A 19166-nucleotide genomic window follows, 5' to 3' on the forward strand; every position below is an offset into this window, starting at 1 on the left:
GTGACGTTACCTCACGCATTCCATCGTGCTAACTATAATTTTCGTAATCATCTTATTTTTGTTGTTTCGTGTCGGCATAGGGACTAGCGTTCATTGCTTCATTATCATCCGTAGTTCCGTGTATTGCAATCGATCAATTGTACGACCGGTTTCACAAAATATCTGTTGCTCTTGTCACGCTAGGTTCTAATGCAGAGGGCTAATTTGGCCGTTATCGACCCTGAGTAATTTATATAACTACCTTAGTGGTCCTTGAAATCATTTTGTAATATATTGTTCATGCACTTGATTGTATATTTGTATCTATGAACCGTTCCTATGTGTAATCGTAAATTATACAATATTGTATCTATAAAAGTTTTTTAATCATTTTCCAGGCTACGAGTTTAAGAATTACGCTCTAAAATGCTACGATAAAAATGCATGAATATAATGAGCAGTTAGTTAATTATGTTGTGTGTTGTGAACTTGAATTAACCGCAGCATATCGAAGGCCACTCCATTGAAAGTATCTTTGTTTACTATCGAGATCCTATTAACTTTTATGTATTAGCAGAAATAAATTCCCTAGTTGATTTACATTCAAAGGGAAGGTGATTGAAAAGCTGACGAAACAATTGTTTGTTTTTTTCTTGAGCCGAACCAGGATTTCGTTGACGTAGTAATTTTTCACGATAAATACCGTTTGTGTAGCGAGAACGGTAATAGGAAGCAGGGTGCAGACATGCTGTAGTTGTAACACTGCGTTGCGTGTGCAGTGTGAGCTCCGGTATACCGAACGTGGGGCCTGGAGCGGTCGTGCCCGTCACTGGAGCTGTCGTCGCCAACGGAGTGGACGCCTCCAATGCTGTGAGTCCTGAGACCTTATAGCTGCCGCCTCGCCGCGGTGTCTCATCACTTCTCTCCTACATAACAGTTGATACGTAGATGTATCAACTCTTATCCTATGTATATGTTGATACACTGTTATAAAAAAAACTGTGTAGGAACGGTCCCACTGGCGTTCTAGTGTCCGGTCGCCTCGTGAAAATAAACCGTTTCGCCGTTTTTATCAGATGTTTTACGGATTTCTAGTGTTAAATTAGAATAAAAACGGCGACACGGTGTTTCTTTTCACGTGCCGACCGGCCACTAAAACGACGGTAATACCGTTAACGGTAATTTTTCTAACAGTGTGCACTCTTATTGGTCGACGCGGTGTCTGATCACTTCTCGTACATACCAGTTGATATAAAGTTATTCATACACTCATAGGGTTCCTACGTAGATGTTCATACACGCTTATTTATTGGGGTATCCTACGTTGATTAATAATTGGCATTGATGCTGCCAGTAAATAATATTTTGATTTGAAGAACTTACGGTTGATATTGAAATCGGTGAGGAACTGGAAGTTCTTGAAGAATTTACTTATAACAAACGTTGTAATCATACTGTAATTGCTCTTTGATGTCTAGATCGTTAATGATTGCATAGATAAGGAATTTTCTCTATTCGATAGATCCATCGATTTTAGGGTATACAAATTTTCTATGAGCACCAAAGAAATTTCCAGTGACCATTTAAACATGCACATCGTTATCATTAACATCTCTTGTATATCTCATCTTTACGACAAATATTTAATCCCGGAGCGTAGTGAAACTTGTTCATGATTTATATGCATGTTTCACGTTCATGTCAATTAATATGTTTGTGAATAATAATACACATATTTTCATGTAAGGTATCTAATGAATATTTCCACTGAAAATCTGATTTTTTTCCTCTTTGTTGCTACGTTGACTTCTTAATCTTTCACTGACTTTACATGATGATCGCGATTACAGTTGTTTGGAAATAAATGAGCTCCGTGTCACAGTAAATTTTTTTCGTCTATACTTTCAGTTGATTAATATTTTCAGTATGTTGATGTTGCCTATCTAAAACTAACCTATCTTGATCATCATTCTTGTAATTAATAATTTCTTAGCATGCGCATGACTACAGTGTGCATCTCTTGAGTACTCTGAATTTTTCTGTACTGTATCACTCGTGTATGTGTTCCAATGCAAACCCGTTTATTGATGTCATGTTTTTGTACCAATTAAAACTTACTTATTTCGACAGTAGATTCTTGCATTCTTTCACTAATGTGCATCTTTGATATTTTCCGTGCTTGAAATTTGCTTACTTTTCTAATTACAAACCTCGAGTTTTTTTTAGCATCAATGACCTGCTCCATCGTAATAAAGTTGTTGTTATCACGGCCTTCTCTTGACACGAGTTGAATCATCTCCGCATTGAGCTGCATATACACCTCTACATTTGATCGACGATCATTCCTGTTAGATCGATATTTTAATAAGTTACAATGCAGTATGCATCATACATAAAGTTATCCGATGAGACCGCAATCGAATGGGAGTTTGCAGTTGGGATTTTGTAGTATATAAATGTTCTAAAACCTATTTGGCATGCTACTATTGATATTAAATTTTTTGTCGTCGTCACTACACACAGGGGCAACACTCTCCACTCTGCAGCTGCTTTGCTTTAAACTCAAATTTTAAACTATGAAGCCGAAGAGAGCGCAGCGCACAAAATAAAACACATTACCTCGCTAATGAATAATATTGTGTAGAGAATGTGCGCTATCATCTTTACATTCTTCTTCCTTGCTTTTCTGCCACTTCTCTGTGTTACGTGTGATATAAAATACATATTCTATCCTTAAAACACGTATTCGGCCGTCGTCCAATACAGAATTTTACAATTTCGTCATACTGAAACTATCATTCAACCTCTCGTCGTCTTGCCTCTCATGTTTATTCCGCTTACAAAGGTTACCTTTTTGGCGAGGAGTCGCGCGTGTTAACCTGTCATATTGATCCGTGTGTTGCTCTTAATTTCTGCATATACAAGAGCAATTTCAGCATATACAATGGCGCACCAAACTCTACGTTGATATTGACTCTACACGTGGTCATGAAATGCTCTGGTGTGCTCCATAATCCTTGTTCCATGCACTCGCAAGGCGGAAGATAAACCATTTAATCCAAGTAATCGGCTAGGCATACGTTTGAGGTTAGGTATCGTTTGTCACATCTCGCGATCATATTTAGTTCGTAAACATTCACATCACAATACGATTAAATGTCATCCGTTTTCGTGTTTATGAAGAATTATTCATGACATTTATTATTTAACCTCGTTTCTTCCAAACTCCGGGTAAGGGGATTCAACTTGGAAGTTAGCAAAAGTTCCCTGGTGATTTGAATGAGTTGATTACAGTTCCAATATCGCGAGTTGTTTGAATGATAACTTCAGTACGAAACTTGAGTATATTACATCCATTAAAATCTCGGGATCAGGAAGATTCTATCTATTACGCCCTTCTATAGTACTGATGTACCCTATGTATTTTAATCGTTACTAACCTCTCACTGACACTGCGATGTATACCTGCTCATGTATATGTACTTGCTTCTATCGTAACCCCTACATGTATTATAGCGCATGTGTTGCCTGCGGTGTAGCGAGTGTTTCAGTGCACTCCTGCTGGTGTTTTGTTGTCGCCGTTTGCATTATTTTCTTTCGTACCAACGAAACGTAAACTCGCTGGTTTGCCGTGCATTTAAGTGAATTTCTCGAAAATTTATCATGTACCCAATCCTTGCTGTCTATTAGTGTCCCATAATTTTCCATGACCTAAATGTTGAATTTAAGCTGGATTACGATAAAGATACGTCCTGCAACATGAATGAATAATCATTCTTTTGATTGGTTACTGGTTTACATGTGTGTTCTCTTGTATTCCTGATTCCAGTCAGGAACACTTGACAGAATTTTCTGAAAATACTATCACATTGGCAGCTTATGTTAACTGAAAACATGATTCGTTTTAATGCAATATTATGCTTCAAATCTGTACAGATAGCATCATTCGTGATCATTAGTTTGCTCTTGTCTTTTTATTGTCATTTCAATTAAACTGAATTTTTGTTAGCTGCACCTAAATTCATGACGCAGTTTAGTTTTTTTTTTATAATATTAAATGCGAGTGTGCGTGTTGTGTGTTGATAAATGTGTGTGCATGAGTTCTACCTCGTCAATATCAACTCACATGCTCAGTGTTGAGGAACCCATGAGATGCGATGACAATTAAGAGAACGGCTCCGTGTTCCTGCTACAGCTCATACCTTGTCTCATATAAAGTGATTTGCATCCTTGCTTCCAATAGGTACCTGGTAAAGATTGAAGAAATAAATTTTCCGTTATGATGTGATGTATGCTCCGTTGTATGTCACCATACAACGGAGCATACATCACATCATTATATATGACGGTTATAAGAATAGGCTTATTTGAGGAGAGGGTGAGAACTCAGTTCACCTAAATTTGAGCGATGCGTTCTTGTTAGTTTCTATATTCATTAGAGGAAAAGCAAGCTCACGAGAATTGATTGAAGGTTTAGTGGGTGCTTCGCTTTATCAAATTCTTTTCACTCATGTTAACGCAGCTTTATATGAATTCCTCGATGATCAGGTTAAAATTGTTTTTATTTTTAAAATTAAAAATTTGTTATTGATATTCCTTCACCCATTCCAGCTAGAATCAAGTTTCGGCGGTTGGGAGCAAATGCAATGGAGGAAATGCGAGTGTTTTGTGTGCAGTATCTTGAGTGTGAATCTTGTATGCTAATAGTTTCTTGTTTTCCCCTGTGAGTATAGATCCTAAGAACGTTACCTTCTTGTTCCACAAAAGCGTAACTTTCTTATTCCGCAAAAGCGTAATTTTTTTTGTTCCGCAAAAGCGCAACTTTTTTGTTGCGCAAAGGCGTTACGTCGGGATGCGTGGTATCTTAGGTACGTGTATTGGAAGGCATGGTGCTGTTATTATGTGTTGGTACGCGGCTGTGTTCCACAGGGAGGATGGCCTCACAAATTGCTTATGATGGGAGCAGACAAGCCTATCTTACCCCCGACAGGAGCTCATCTTGACTTGATGGCCGCTCCGTTCAGGCCCATGGTGAGACTTCACAATAAGTTAATTATCAGACCGTACTGTAAGCAACATTTAACTTGCCGGTTATTTCTTCAGGTAGGAATAGCGTTACACATAAGATGACGAATCAGACCGTACTGTAAGCAACATTACACGTACCGGGTATTTCTTCAGGTAGGAATAGCGTTATACATAAGATGAGGAATTGTTAACCTAGGCAGTCAATGGTTGGACGGGTATTGAGGTACATTTGAGACCGCACCTCCAGGTTACTTGTCGATACGTCCATGTTACTAATTGAGAAGTAAACATCTCTCAGCTCTGAATAACATTTCTCTGAAATTCACTATATCGTGAAATTCTACAATTGGAACTCCAATTTAGGATTCCTTCAACTCCAATTTTAGTGATGCGTGTCGAGGCATGAGAATATTTTGCCGTAGAAAACGACGTGCTGGAAGGTGAGTGACACTCGTGGACCGGTTAACAAATAGACACTTGAATCCAGGTGATGTTTTAACCCGAGGCTCGCGGGACATAAGGTCGGGATAGGTTAACTTGTCCAGCAGTCTTAGCTGTAGGATTAATTAATTAGAATTCTTTCCAAAAGATGTGTGGTCTATTATGAGACCACGCTTTCCCCGACGTTCATTTCCCACGTCATGATGTGCTCTCTGATTACTTACCAAGATGAATATGAGTGAAAGTAATGGACGAGATCGCATCATATGCATAAAAAAAGCATGAATAGCTGGCTCTCGTACTGCCCTCCATGACATTACCAGCTCTTGCAATAACTTCCTGCAAGGACGTGCGAACGTTTCAAGTACACTTAACAAGCCCGGACATCAGCCGCAGGTTTGCTTGCTCTTATGAACTAACTCTTAACTCCATAAGCCAATACTGAGAGACATGACTGGTATGTTTACGCGGCGTCTGTGGTGACCTCATACCACGGTATTTGCTCATCGTTTCCATGTGCTTCTTGCGTGAACTCTTACGTGCATGTTTACCATACCTTACATAGCCTGCCGTGTTTGCTATGAATTGCTTCAATTCAATGAATCGTGCTAATTCACGATTGCTTTGAATATTTTTCTCTGAAATAGATGTCTTGTTGAGCTCCATGCTGCTGGATCGCTCATTGTATATTTGCTTGATATCTTATGGGGGACTCTTTCGATCCCGCATTTTGTAATTTTTCTTTTTAATGCTAATGTGGATTGCTTAAATTTCGCGTGTTTTTTGTTTAGTTGTATTACGAACCTAAGCTTTTAAACCTAAATGATGCACGCATTCAAGTTTGATTTCTTTCTATAAAATAAATGCCATTCGTCTTCATTCTTCGTAAACATTTAAACGATATTTTATCTTGCATGAAGCTTCACGATAATAATTTTAAAAATAATTTCATGTACGTCTTATAACTGCGTTTCTAAAGATACTTTTTCGGGTGGGTGTCAAGAACACCCCAACTTTTCAAAGCCATCTTCTGATAGAAACGCTTTTTTCTTTCTAATATCCAAGTATCTACTTTCTTAACCATGTAAAATTTTTGTGTGATTAGATGGCATCCATCAGCCTGCATTTTATTTGGCCCTTGCACTTACTGAGATTTTCAAATACGAGTGTGCTTGCCAGCCTGCACAATGCACGTGCATCAACCTTTTCCATGTTATTTAATAACCCTGTTTTGAGGTGTTTAATTCGCCACCGTCATTCCCGCAATGTTATCTTCCAACACAATTGTTGTTATTACTATGATGATATGACTTATCTTTTATATGCTGCGTGGAATTTTATGGAATTCTCTTGTGTCACTTTGTTTGTATATATGATTCAACTTTACCCATCGAATTCTGGCCCATTTGATAGACTTGTCATCCTTCAAAGTGATGCATATCTTTATTCCGAGTAAATATCATTTCCCTCAGAATTCATTCAATTTATATCTGAATTCGGTTCGCGATAACCCCTGCAATAACCTCTCTTATCTCGCTTATTCCCAGCAGCTACTTAACTGTTGTAAAATGCTCATTTTCCCCATCATCACTTAGAATAATGATCATTTAGCTCATTCCTCTGCTCAGTATTTACGCCATTCACAAAGCATTAGTCTCTTGAACTAAACTTTAACTAATGATTAAAACCATCCATCATCACTGTTAACATTCAATGGTCACGGTTTCTAGTCGCGTTGTTTACTTATTGTCGCGAACCCGAGTTTCTATTGACCGTAGACGTCAGATTCGAGAAGCGGTTACCCGCGCAAGTTCTTTGTGCATTTATTAAAAGAGTTGACGTCTTCAGATCACGGACTCGACGGCGTCCGGTGACAGCGAAACTGTAGCTGCCAACGGCACTCCAGCCCTGCCCAAAGATCAGCCTAAACGACTTCATGTTTCTAACATTCCCTTCCGCTTCCGCGATCCCGACCTCAGAGCCATGTTTGGGGTAAGTTCTACGCCTGTCTTTCTATTATTAAAATATTATTATTCACTATATTAAATTATCGTCTTGAGATATTTTCAGCAATCTCTGTCTTGAACTGATTTCAAAAGCCCAGGGTTACCTGGGCTATCCGAATCCTTCAGACAAAAACTGATGAAATTGATCAAATAATTCTAGGTTAAAAAAAATTTTTTCACACTTTTGATGTGCCTTCATCAATTTGTCGTAAATTTACGTATAAATCAATTATCTTAACTTTATTCAGATATTGCAGGCAAACTGCCTGAAAATTATATTTTTATTCATGTAATGTTAAACTCACAAACTAAGTACATAATTCGTACTAGCTTGCTGCATCAATTTTTTTGCAGCGCCGACCAAACTACACTAATGCTTGAAGTCTACAAGTTGCTCATCACAATTGTAAAACTATAGTATTGCATTTCGCTTGTAACATTTTTCTTCCTAGTGATCTAGTATTGTGTTATTCATTCTTGTGTTTCTTCATTTCAGAAATTTGGCACAATACTTGACGTGGAAATTATCTTTAATGAACGAGGCTCTAAGGTGAGTTGTTGGCATGCACGTTCTTGTCTCGCGTACTTGCTCTTTGAAAGCTAATTATTTATATATGTGATGTATTTGTCTTGGCCGACTAACGTTCTTGGCACCTATATTTATTATTTAGATTTATGAGCTGTAAACTTATGGGCTGGCCCGCCCGGTTGAACGTCAAAGTTGGCTCCCGTTGTTCTCTGATGAACTCAAAATTTCTCTTAGAACTATTTTGCTAAATAACGCGAGTTTCATTCATTCTTATCATTACATGTTGAATTTGTGCTGAACGTAATCGCTTGTTTGTCAGTGAGTTAGTGATTCCTATCATTATACGTATCATGGTTACTTCAGGAAGATAGTTCACTTACCGCAAGTTAATTGAATATTGTATACCTATCTCTATAAAACTAAACCAATCCGATTTGCTCTCGGTTATTTCACTGACAAGTTTTTATTATGATCGGTCGTTGAGTAAACGCCCAAATTGCTTAGTATATTACCTCATAAGCTTTTTTTTCAATTGTTTAGCTTAGCTGCTCCGTGTAAAACAATGCTAGTATCTGGACACAGTCCTAGCCAGCGTAGCGCTAGTGTATGTGAGCTCGTACCCTCCCAACAGGGCTTCGGTTTCGTGACATTTGGCTCAGCAGCGGAAGCGGACAAGGCGAGAGAATCTCTCAATGGCACCGTAGTCGAGGGTCGTAAGGTTGAGGTATGTTGCTTCATCCGCACCCTCATTTCTCCCCTCCAACAATGTCACTTTGTCTTCCATCTCTTTTCATCTCCTTTCATCATACTATGTTACTTTTTTTCTTTTATTGTATCACTCTACTATCGCCCATCATATGAAATTCGCTATCCATCAAATGTATTTTTTACTGCGTTGAAGCTCCCAAGCATCACTGCTGCCCCTCCAAAGATGATGCCCTAAAACGAAGCGAAGCACTTCTCAATAAGGAATTTTTTTAGTAAATCGGCAGTAAAAGCAATTGTTTTCATGATTGTCTAGTCCTCATAGCTTTAAAACTTATTGTTATTGGCGCTTCAAACTTGCACTACTTTTTCTCGTACTCTGGAGCTTGTGCATCACTTAGATGCCGACAATAATTCCGGATATATATAAATTATCTAGTATTATAATTGCACAATCCCGCTCAGTTTACCCAGTTTTTTCAACTTCCTATTCAAAAACTTGAGTGCGTTTATGAATTCTCAATTTTAACAAGTAATATTTTGAATCTAGTGCATTTATAGTATCGTATTTTTTTATCCATGTGGTCCAAATCGCGAAGTTATATATCAGAACGTTCAGCCAAAATGCGACCAGAATTATTCTCTAGGACTGAAACATTCTTAGGAGAAATAGTTTTATTAAACCTCCTCTGTCGCACCTCCAACGAGCCGCAGAGGAGATCTCTTGAATATGGCCAGTTTGTGCCCGATTGTTCTATGAGATAGTTTTCTCCTGCAGTAATTATTCTATCGTCAACCTCCACCTTCACCAATGAAACGCCTCATTTAGCTCATTTGAGTCCCCTTCTCATCTCTTTATACTTTTTCTCTGATGTTGCTACCGCGTTCCTCATAACCTTTCACTCGCATCACTCTTTTCTACCACCACTATCACCGCTCCTCACCTCCTCGTTATTCTTATTTGTATTACTAATAAATAATTATTATATTAAAAAGTAACCAGAGTTATCGGGGGACTGGGTGAGCCTTGTTGTATGTAGGCTGTGATGCAAACGTGACTGACATGTGTCGCCTCTTCCAAACACTGCTAGTTTGCTACTCACACCAACTTATACGTAATTCGTAGCGAAGTTTTTCAATGCCCTAATGATTGTCAAAAGTGCTTCGTGTTGTGTAGCCTCACAAGTGCTGCTCTAAGTTGACTCCAGTGAATTTTGCCGTGCACCATAAATTCGGTCTTGCCGCATGATTTTCAACTCAAACCAGGGGTCATTTGATTCAGTTTTATTTTTCTTTGATTTGTTCTGCAAGTGTGTCATGTGAAGTTATCCAAACTCGAGTGTGGTTAGAATGGTCGTCTACGTATGGAAGAGCCCTTTCCAATTATTGTTAGTCTATTTATTATTAAATTCATTGCATTGTCGATGGCTTATAATCACGAGTTTTTGGTATGTTGTAGCTGGCACCAAGCTTGAACCTGTCTGAACGCTCCCTCAACCTATCTCTCTTCCTGTTCTTCTGGACTGAATCCGTAGTGACCATTCTGTCCGTACTTTTTTGGGAGGTTGTGGCTGCATTGATCTTTCCCCCTCATTTTTCTTTGCAAGTCTTTGTCCCGTTAAGCTAAAGATGCTAATTTTCTGTATGTGCCAGGTGAACAATGCTACTGCACGAGTACAGACCAAGAAGCCGACTTCTGCGGTCCCTAACGGTAAGCTTCCCTTCACTCCTTCATTTGCTGCCGTTGCTCCCACCTCCACCAACTCCCATTTGCCCTCATTTGTTGCCTTCCCTTTTACCCGTACACACGTAATCGTCTTTCGTGCCCCCCATACACACAACCGACATCATGAATTACATGCATCATCCACCTCAAATTCACTGAACGCTTGTGATCTTCCCGCGAGGGAATTTTTATACATCATTGAAGTCAAGCTGACTTCCCAAATCTGTGTGCAAAACTACCTTCTACTTCCGGCATTTTTTCAATCAATGCCTTAAATTTGGAATCGTATGCTGTTTCGATTCCTTCACTCGAAAGCCATCTTTCAAAACCAGTAATTGAACATACACTGTCGATGCCTATAGTTCCCCTGCAACACTCGCGTGCACCAACTCTGCCCTAGTATTGATACAAGCATTTGCTAACTTTGAAACTCTTCTACAGGAGACATTAGTAGTTTCATCTGATTGGTAGCGTTTCATTGAATTAAGTGATGATGCACAACAACCTGTACAGCCCTGACAAGTCTAGTAATGCTCTTCCATAAGCCATTCCTCTAATTACATCCAAACTTGAGCGCGACTTGATTTCATGTACATATCAGTTATTGCAATGGCGCTCCTTGCCTCTCGTTTACATACAGCATATTTTATGCCCCTTCCACGTAGGTACCACCTCTACGACTTTTCTCAACACGGATACATCAAAACAAATGAACAACGGGAAATCCCCATACAAGTTCAATAATTCCCACCCAGAAAACTGTAGTTGATGACACGCCTCTCCCTTGTTGCACTACAGCCTATTAGAGTTAGTTCACCATCATGGTGGTCATACGGACCTGCTCTGAACCTTGTCTAAACATACGAGGGCATTCCCTTAGAAAATCTCACTGACCTGACTCTACTCCATATTAATCAATTGATATGAATATATAAATTGCATGAACTGTTACTGCTTCCTGCCTACGCGACCGCCGTCCTAAACACTGTAATTAATGTGAATATCTGTACGAATTTTTTATCCTATTGCTTGTTTTATTGGTACCTCGTGTTTGTTGATGAAAGCTTCCCAGGGATCCACTAACGTTACCACACGTTCTGTTTTAATTAATTTGCATACGAATAACGGGTCTCGTACTTCACTAAGATATCCATGCCTCGATATCCATGGATAGCCACTCGGCAGCTCCATTCTTTATTAGTGTCTATGAAAGACTAAGCTTATAGGGCACGGACACCAGAGTGCAGTACGAGATCTCTACTCGACTTAAGTCTATGATAATCATCTTCCTATTAACTGTAAGTCTCATCATAGCCATGCTTCCAAGTGTCTTACACGAGGCATATGTCATGTTTAGTTTACTTTACCGAGTTCTTCATTATCAACAGGTAGCTATTGATAGTAATTCTTCCTGCTATGGTTATCAGAAGAGTTGCATTTTACGACAGTGAAAAAGCCTCATTTTTCCTGGTCATGATTTGATGCATCGTGTTTATATCTCAATTAGTTGTCAAAAATTTGTTCATGAGGTTAGACAATCACATATTTGGATGAAGGTTTGAACTAGTGTAAGTAATTTCATTATAAAAATTAGTTTACCGTTTGCTCAAGGAGTCTTCTTCCTGCATTTATTAAAGAATAAGATAATAATCGATCAAAAGAATAGTATTGCATTTTTATATTATTCACATGGATTGTTCAACTGAACTGGTCTTGGCTGCGCTCACTTGTCCTCGTGTACGTTGTAAGAATGAACCTTTTATTTCCTCAGCATTGCGATGACGTTTGCCGTGCAAATCATAATCATGGCATTGATATTATGGGTTTTGCGATGTCAGGTTTCCGTTAAAAGAGGCAATATTTCGTCATTTTTATCAATAGTAGTTTATATATTTTTGAGGCTTTTTTTGTAAATTGCCTGTTCATTTTCCTCCGGAAGAAATTCAGGTCGAGTTCTAACTTCTCACAATCATTCCTCGTATCTCATATCATTTCACGACGCTAGGCCAAGCTGAGTGAGCTCAAGACGTTCATGAAGCTATCATGTATTGCTCGTAAAGAGTTCAGGTCGGCTACATATAGTAGCCTTAACTGTCCTTTTTTGTTGAACTCACTAATGGCAACTCGACTACTGCCGTTGCTCAAGTTATTGTTCTCATTATACTAATTAACAATCCTTGTTCGATATTCATTAGTTGTTTTTTCTTTGTGTCTTTTAGTTCTACTGGCTAGAAATGGAATGGTGCCTCCAGCCGCGGGTGAGCCTCTCCTATACCTCCCTTAATTTGTTTTGTTTGCCTGCTTGTATTTTGCTTGTTCGCTGCCTTTATTATGTCAAAGTTCTCCTTGTTTGCGTCTTGCCTCCCTTCGTAAGCATATAAGTTTGAATGAGCGCTTCTTTACTTTCTTTTTAACCCTCTACCGCCTGATATGAGTAACCGGAGCAATATTGTCACAAGCCTGCTTCCCAAAAAGGATACGTTCTAGTGAGCGCAAAATGACTTGTACCGATGGTTGTCGCCACGTACGACAACTTTATAAAATGTTCTCTGTTGCGTACAGACGTCCTCAGGTTGCTACACTCAATAGTTTACGTATAATTTAAGTTGAAAGTTTAACTTTAAAAGGTTCTCTGTTGCGTACAAACGTCCTCAGGTTGCTACACTCAATAGTTTACGTATAATTTAAGTTGAAATTGTGTTCCCGGAGAGTGACACGGCGGTAGAGGGTTAAGGAGATTTTTCTCACGCTGCATGTACCAATGCCCATCGAACAATTAGTGGTGCTTTCAGTACTTTTATTTATCTTATTTTCCAGCTGAATCCAAAAGCACAGATTCAATCAGTCTTATCTCTTGCGTTGACTCGAAGTAATGTGCTCCGTAGGTTCATACTTACAATGAGATACCTACCAGCTATTGTACGTAGCTGGAGTATTTTTTTATTGCATGCCGCTGAACCGGTTGTCTATAATGTATCTCACCGTTTCCCATCAAAACGTTATAAATATTTTTTGAAAGAATATTTCTGAGCTTTAAAACCCTATCATAGGATACTATTATACACGCATGCATTTCAATGCCAAACTTCTCAGTTGAAGATGTGAATATATTTAGTGGTGCATGCAATTTAAATTTTTCAATTGTAATTAGTAAAATTTGCATTGCTTGTTCTATTTCCATCAATATTAAGTCTAACCATATTATAATGTAGTGCATGTTTTACGCCTCCACCCTGATTGTGTTCTTTGGACTTTTTATAGATAAACTTTCATTAGCAACCAAGCGCTCGCGAATACATTTGTTTTTCATTAAATTTTACTTCAGCAATGATCCCTCATGTTTGCCGCGGTCTGATAGCTAAGATACGTTCATTTTAACTGAAGATTCATACCCTTGCAGAGAAATCAAACGTTGCTGATGTCTTTGTGTAGAGTTCCAGCATTATTTCTACGCTCTAAATGATGACTTTAATGTAGACGTTCTCAAAAACATCAATGACAAATTATTTCCCAGCATTGTACAAATTTGCACACAATTCAAGTCAATGTTAATCCATATTCTTCGAAGTAAAGATTCAGCTTCATTTTGGAATTTGACTTTGAATGACGGAGATTTATGACGGAGAAACTAATGAACCCCGAAAATAATAGTTTTTTTCTCGTGCCACTTCCTTCTGTCGACTTATCCGGTTTTGCGTAGAAGAACGTTCACACAGTATAGAGAGTTGCGCATTCTATTGCAGTAATTTTGGATCACTCGTTATCTTACAGTTGCACGTATTATTGAGTGCCCTGATGTTCACCACACCCGACAGCAGTGATTTTGGTTCGTGTAGTTGTAGCCTGTAAATAAATCATGGGCCTTCCAAATGGTTGCTTGTAGAAATTAACCTCAGCATCTAAGGGGTCGTGAAATTAGTAGTTGACCATTACATCTCGTTGATTTCTATGCTCAATTACATATTAGCATGTGCCTGTTGCCGGTGAGATACCTTAAATAAAGTGGACGGGTGTATTGACATGAAGGACGGGTGTGTTGGCATGATAATTTGGAGTGCCTTCCCTAACAAAATTTAGAGTCGCCCCAGCTTCTGGAACTCCAAATCAGAAGCTGCCGCGCCTGTAAATTTTCACTGGGTTGGTATGGCAGCAGGACGCTGCTCATCATCAACGGCCGCGCCACGACCAGCCTCCGCACTCTGGCGGCTCTGCATGACAGTGCGGACATCCGGCAGCTGATACCTAACCTATAATTAAATTTCCTTATTATTTAATGAATGCGTCCTGAATGAGGACATTTTTTCGATTGAATGATGTTGTTTGAATAAATGTAAATTTATTGCATCCCTAATTATGACAATTTCTATATTGATACAGCGATTTTACTTCTGTACGATTGGTTGTGCTGAATGCATTTCTAATTAATTTTACTTTCAACTCAAAAGATCCCTGTTATATACGTGTCGTGTTATTGAATGCAATTCTAACCATAACAAATCTCACCCCAAGAGTTATGTTAGTCAAGAATGATCTATAAATTGCACCCCCAGGCCATATTTCTATGTTAAGGTTGTCTCTATGCATTTCATGTCACAGCTACTAACCCCTCGCACACTCCCTCTAATGTTGCTCCCTTAGTCTTGTGTGTGTGTTGGTTAGTAGTTGACACCGTCACAAATTCCTCAGTAATATAGAAATAAACTATTCTCTTGTGCTAACAATCGTTGGTCTTCAAAACGTGTTCATGAGTTCCACCAAGCTGTCTCCATTAACCTATGATCATTCCTTTCCTATATTGTTTTTTTTATAATATTATCAATTAGTTGATATTTTACATTAAAACGCGTTTAATAATATGCTTCTATGATATAATTCAAGTCAAACACGTTCAAAGACCGACTTATTGTTTGCAGGATGCTAGGCGGTGCCTTGCTTGTCAGTTCACTGTATCATGGATTCACATTCACGTCTCGAATTTTGTCAATTTTGTAGAGGGAACTCATCCCTCGCTGCAGTCATCCGAATCAATGTAATAGAGCCATGATTATTTCTCGGTTGAGTGTCAACTGAGAAATAATCGAGACTAATTTCGTGTCTTATTGAAGCAGTTATGAGCCCAACTAATAAATGTAGTGACAAGACGAACAAAATAAAACTGGATTGATATTAGGCACCGCCGCCGTCCCAGTCACTATTTTACAAACCCGTATAGTTGTGTATTCGTACATGTACTTATATTTTGAGCCTCTAATTTACTTATCCAAGTATTAGAATTATGCAGATGTCGCTACTGGAAAATCTCATTTTTAGCGAGTACTCAATGTATATTTGTGGTCTTGTGTGTTACCTGAGAACTGAGTGAGAAGCGATTCTTACACGACGCTCTCTGATCTTCCTTGTCAGTAGCGCGCACCAACAACATTAAAATATCATAGTCGTTTACATATTGAGATGAATATACACATGTACTTAGTGACCTCTGGTGAGGTGGATACGGTAGTCGCGGTTTGTACTAAAGAAGCCTCGCCAACCTGATGGACTAAAGTTTAAATGCTATCTTTAGTAGTTTCTTTGCATTGATTTCTAAACTAGGTATATGAGACAAAAACGATACATTATACTCGCGTAATTGGCTTCGAAGCAGCTTGAGAATGCCATGCAAAATATGCCGTTTCGTATAGACTTTCAAAGGTATTTTCACACTTGTTAACAGCCCTGATCACTTACCAATAATATTCGTATTGACTGTGTAAGAGTGGAATGAAATGTCTTGAGTGAGGTCGTAAACGCTCCAGAATGAGGCGTATCATCTAGGTTTCTTTCCTCCTCCGATTAATTTTAGGAAGGTTGGGCAAACATATTGAAGTTGTCTTTTCAAATTCTATGCGGGAAAAACGTCCAATAAAATCTAATGTGAGCGCAAAAATTCCTATGGGAATTCTTTCTGTTGAAATCGTCTTGCCCTGGAGTAGCAAAAAAAAAAATCGTGTGCCGGGGTCTAGGAGGAAACTAACACTCCCTTAGAACTCGTTCACGCTCATCGGTTTATATCCTGCTAAATACTTATCGGAACTGAGATAATCCGTTGCTCTATGTAACGGCTTCAATATTACTCCAATTTTGTTCCTACATTTTTGCACCGCCTAACCCTTGTCTCTCAAAATCCCATAACTATTCTGATACGTAACGCGTTGGCTGCAGTGATGCGGCCTGAGTGAGTTCTACGGGAGTGACATGCCCGATGTGCTGATCACACAGAAATGAAAGCGAAATTTCTTTCTTCTTGCATTATAGTTGGTGTTGGGGGCGTGATAAAGGCTGCAGGTAGAAGGTACATGTGGCTCGTGTGTTGGACCTCTTCCTTACTGCCATCTCTCTTGTATTCATGCTAGTGTGTTTGCATGAGGACATTTCTCGTGCACTTATCGCATGGCTGAAATTCTCCATAATTTCAATGTGAATTCCAAGGAACGTTCCATAATAAATTAAAACTTTACCATAAATCTCAAATGAGGATTGTTCGGTGCAAGTTTCGTTGGTTGATTTCGCTCGTGCTGCGTCTTTTATTCCTAATTCCTCGTATATTTTAGTGTTCTGGCATCCTTGCTACTCTTACACCATTCCTCCTCCCCATTTCCTCTCCTAAAATATTTCATGTTCCATATTTGTCTCGACGAGTTCTGTTGATAATTCTAAAATATCTTTGTTAGGAATTTACCTTCCGTAGCGCATCCATATATTTCGTATCAAACCTGTATAATTTTCTTCACTGGCTGAAAATTTCTGATGAAGAATAATGACTAATATCGTCACTAATCACTGTAGTGATGAATGGGTTTGGTATTGAAAGTGAAGACATTTGGTTCATCCGGACAGTTCTATAAAGATTTCATCGGTCACGCGTAACCTTGTCTGCGTATCAAAGTGAGTACGTACAATTAAGTGGGAGTTTGTGGGGCCTTGCTGCATGTGCCCATTCAACCATTGTTATTCATGAGGTCCTGCCGTGCAGGGCCATTTGTTTTGCTCTTGCCTCATACAGCACATGAACTTTTATTGGAGGCATTTACATACATGTCGCGTCCCAGACTTGTTACGTGCTATGAAAGCATGTTTCTGTTTACTCATCTTCTCTAGGTGCTTGCTTCATCATCTCCCAGCCACGATCTGAACAAGAATTCGTCCGGGAACAGCATGTCGCCCAAAATCGTTCAATTACGTTTTCTGAGCAATATTTTGTCATTCACGTTTTCAAGCATTAATATCAATTAGCCATTATTTCGAGATATTGTTGTAATTGTTTCTCTCTGGCGACCCAGTGCATCTCGACTGTTGTTTCACTCGCCATTCTCACTTTTTAATGCATACATTCGAATCGTATAGACTTGGTTTCCGTTCTTCTTATAACCCTCGAAAAGGAATCTGGGGGATTTGACACCAACCTGTGTTATAGCTTTTCGTTCTTACCTAATCACTCTGCAATGCCATGCTGTTTGTTTGGATGCAACCTCTCTCCTCGTATGTTTGTGTGAAACCGGTGAAACGTCGAGCATTTCACACCAATTGAAGCTGATCGAGTTTCGGTGCTGCATGGGTTCAGCTACCAATAGTTTGGCGTGGTCGTGGTTTTAGTATAGGTATTGCAGTCGCTCCTCGAAACCAGTCGCCTGCAGTATCCTTATTATTGCTCTTAATAACTTGTGTCAGAATCTTGGTTATGCGAGGCTTCTTTAGTTAACAAACCTATAATTGATTAGGTTCTGTGCTCCTATGCGTACTTCTTTACTGTTCATGCCGCCGCCACCAACACCATTGTTTGAGATGCAACATTGCCACATGATATCAGTTTTGCCCTTACTTTAATGATAAGCGTTTGTTCTCCTCCTTAATTAGGTGCCTGGATAGTAGTCAATTGCCTCGATGACAGCAAGTTGAGTGACTTCATGATGATTATTATTGCCATTGTCATTGTGCAATTCTGTTTTTTATAGTTTGGTTCTCAACAAGCTCTGGCCATGACACCCTAGACGATCACTGCCACCTAACTGTACATTATATGCAGTTGAATATTATCACTTAGCTCGTTCACCACTAATTCTTCAACAAGTGTATCATCTGTAGAGTAAATTAATCTCTGAAAAATATAAATAATGCAATATCTGTACTGATGTATGAATGTAAATTTTAAAACCAGTTTCGGCACTGCCACGTGTATCATAAATTCTTTTTAGTGTCGTTTTATGGGGTCGCGTCCTAGTGACTTGAAATGCTTTTGTATTGCCTACTTCCATAATTATTATCATCATTACTATTATTGTTCATGTTAACTTTTGGATATCTTGTTCTTTTTCTATACTATCACTACATGTTTGTTCTTTGAATGATGTTCGTGTACAATATTTGGCCTTTAGCTGTATTTGCGTACGTGTCGGTTGGCTGTGATCTTTCGGGTTGAGCTTGTAATGTCAACAACTCCAGTTGGTGCCACCTTCACCATGGCGCGACTCGCTACCATCACGCTAATACCCGGTACACTCAATCACATGGTCGAGTCTACTCACTCTACCAATGCATATAGCATCGCGTTCGAATAAAGGAAACTCTACCTGATTGTTCGACGTTCTTCAATAAAAGTACTCGTTACTCGAATCCTACGCAACAGTCCTGAAGCTTGAGCTTTGTCGTATCAGATTAAGCATCCGCTGAAGCTTTATCCTTAAAAATACTATGTATGTTTACATTTTTTTTATCA

The 19166-nt window shown here is 38.9% G+C and overlaps 1 protein-coding gene across 11 annotated transcripts in view; it reads left to right on the top strand.

The window, feature by feature from the left end:
• Nucleotides 1–19166, top strand: part of LOC108666900 (RNA binding protein fox-1 homolog 3) — a 105957-nt gene that overhangs the window by 74494 nt on the left and 12297 nt on the right. For 7 of the 11 annotated variants that reach the window (XM_047883685.1, XM_047883682.1, XM_047883684.1 and 4 more), the window contains 7 exons: nucleotides 759–849; nucleotides 4909–5010; nucleotides 7297–7440; nucleotides 7951–8004; nucleotides 8615–8707; nucleotides 10342–10399; nucleotides 12634–12672. In XM_047883685.1, coding sequence (XP_047739641.1) covers nucleotides 759–849; nucleotides 4909–5010; nucleotides 7297–7440; nucleotides 7951–8004; nucleotides 8615–8707; nucleotides 10342–10399; nucleotides 12634–12672 — 581 coding nt within the window. Of the gene's footprint in view, nucleotides 1–758; nucleotides 850–4908; nucleotides 5011–7296; nucleotides 7441–7950; nucleotides 8005–8614; nucleotides 8708–10341; nucleotides 10400–12633; nucleotides 12673–16708; nucleotides 16746–19166 lie in introns of all 11 variants that reach the window. The other 4 variants (XM_047883683.1, XM_047883686.1, XM_047883688.1 and 1 more) reach the window with 3 other exon arrangements.

Source organism: Hyalella azteca, unplaced genomic scaffold (genome assembly GCF_000764305.2).
Source record: "Hyalella azteca isolate HAZT.00-mixed unplaced genomic scaffold, Hazt_2.0.2 contig13460, whole genome shotgun sequence".
In the NCBI taxonomy this organism is placed as follows: Eukaryota; Metazoa; Arthropoda; class Malacostraca; order Amphipoda; family Hyalellidae; genus Hyalella; species Hyalella azteca.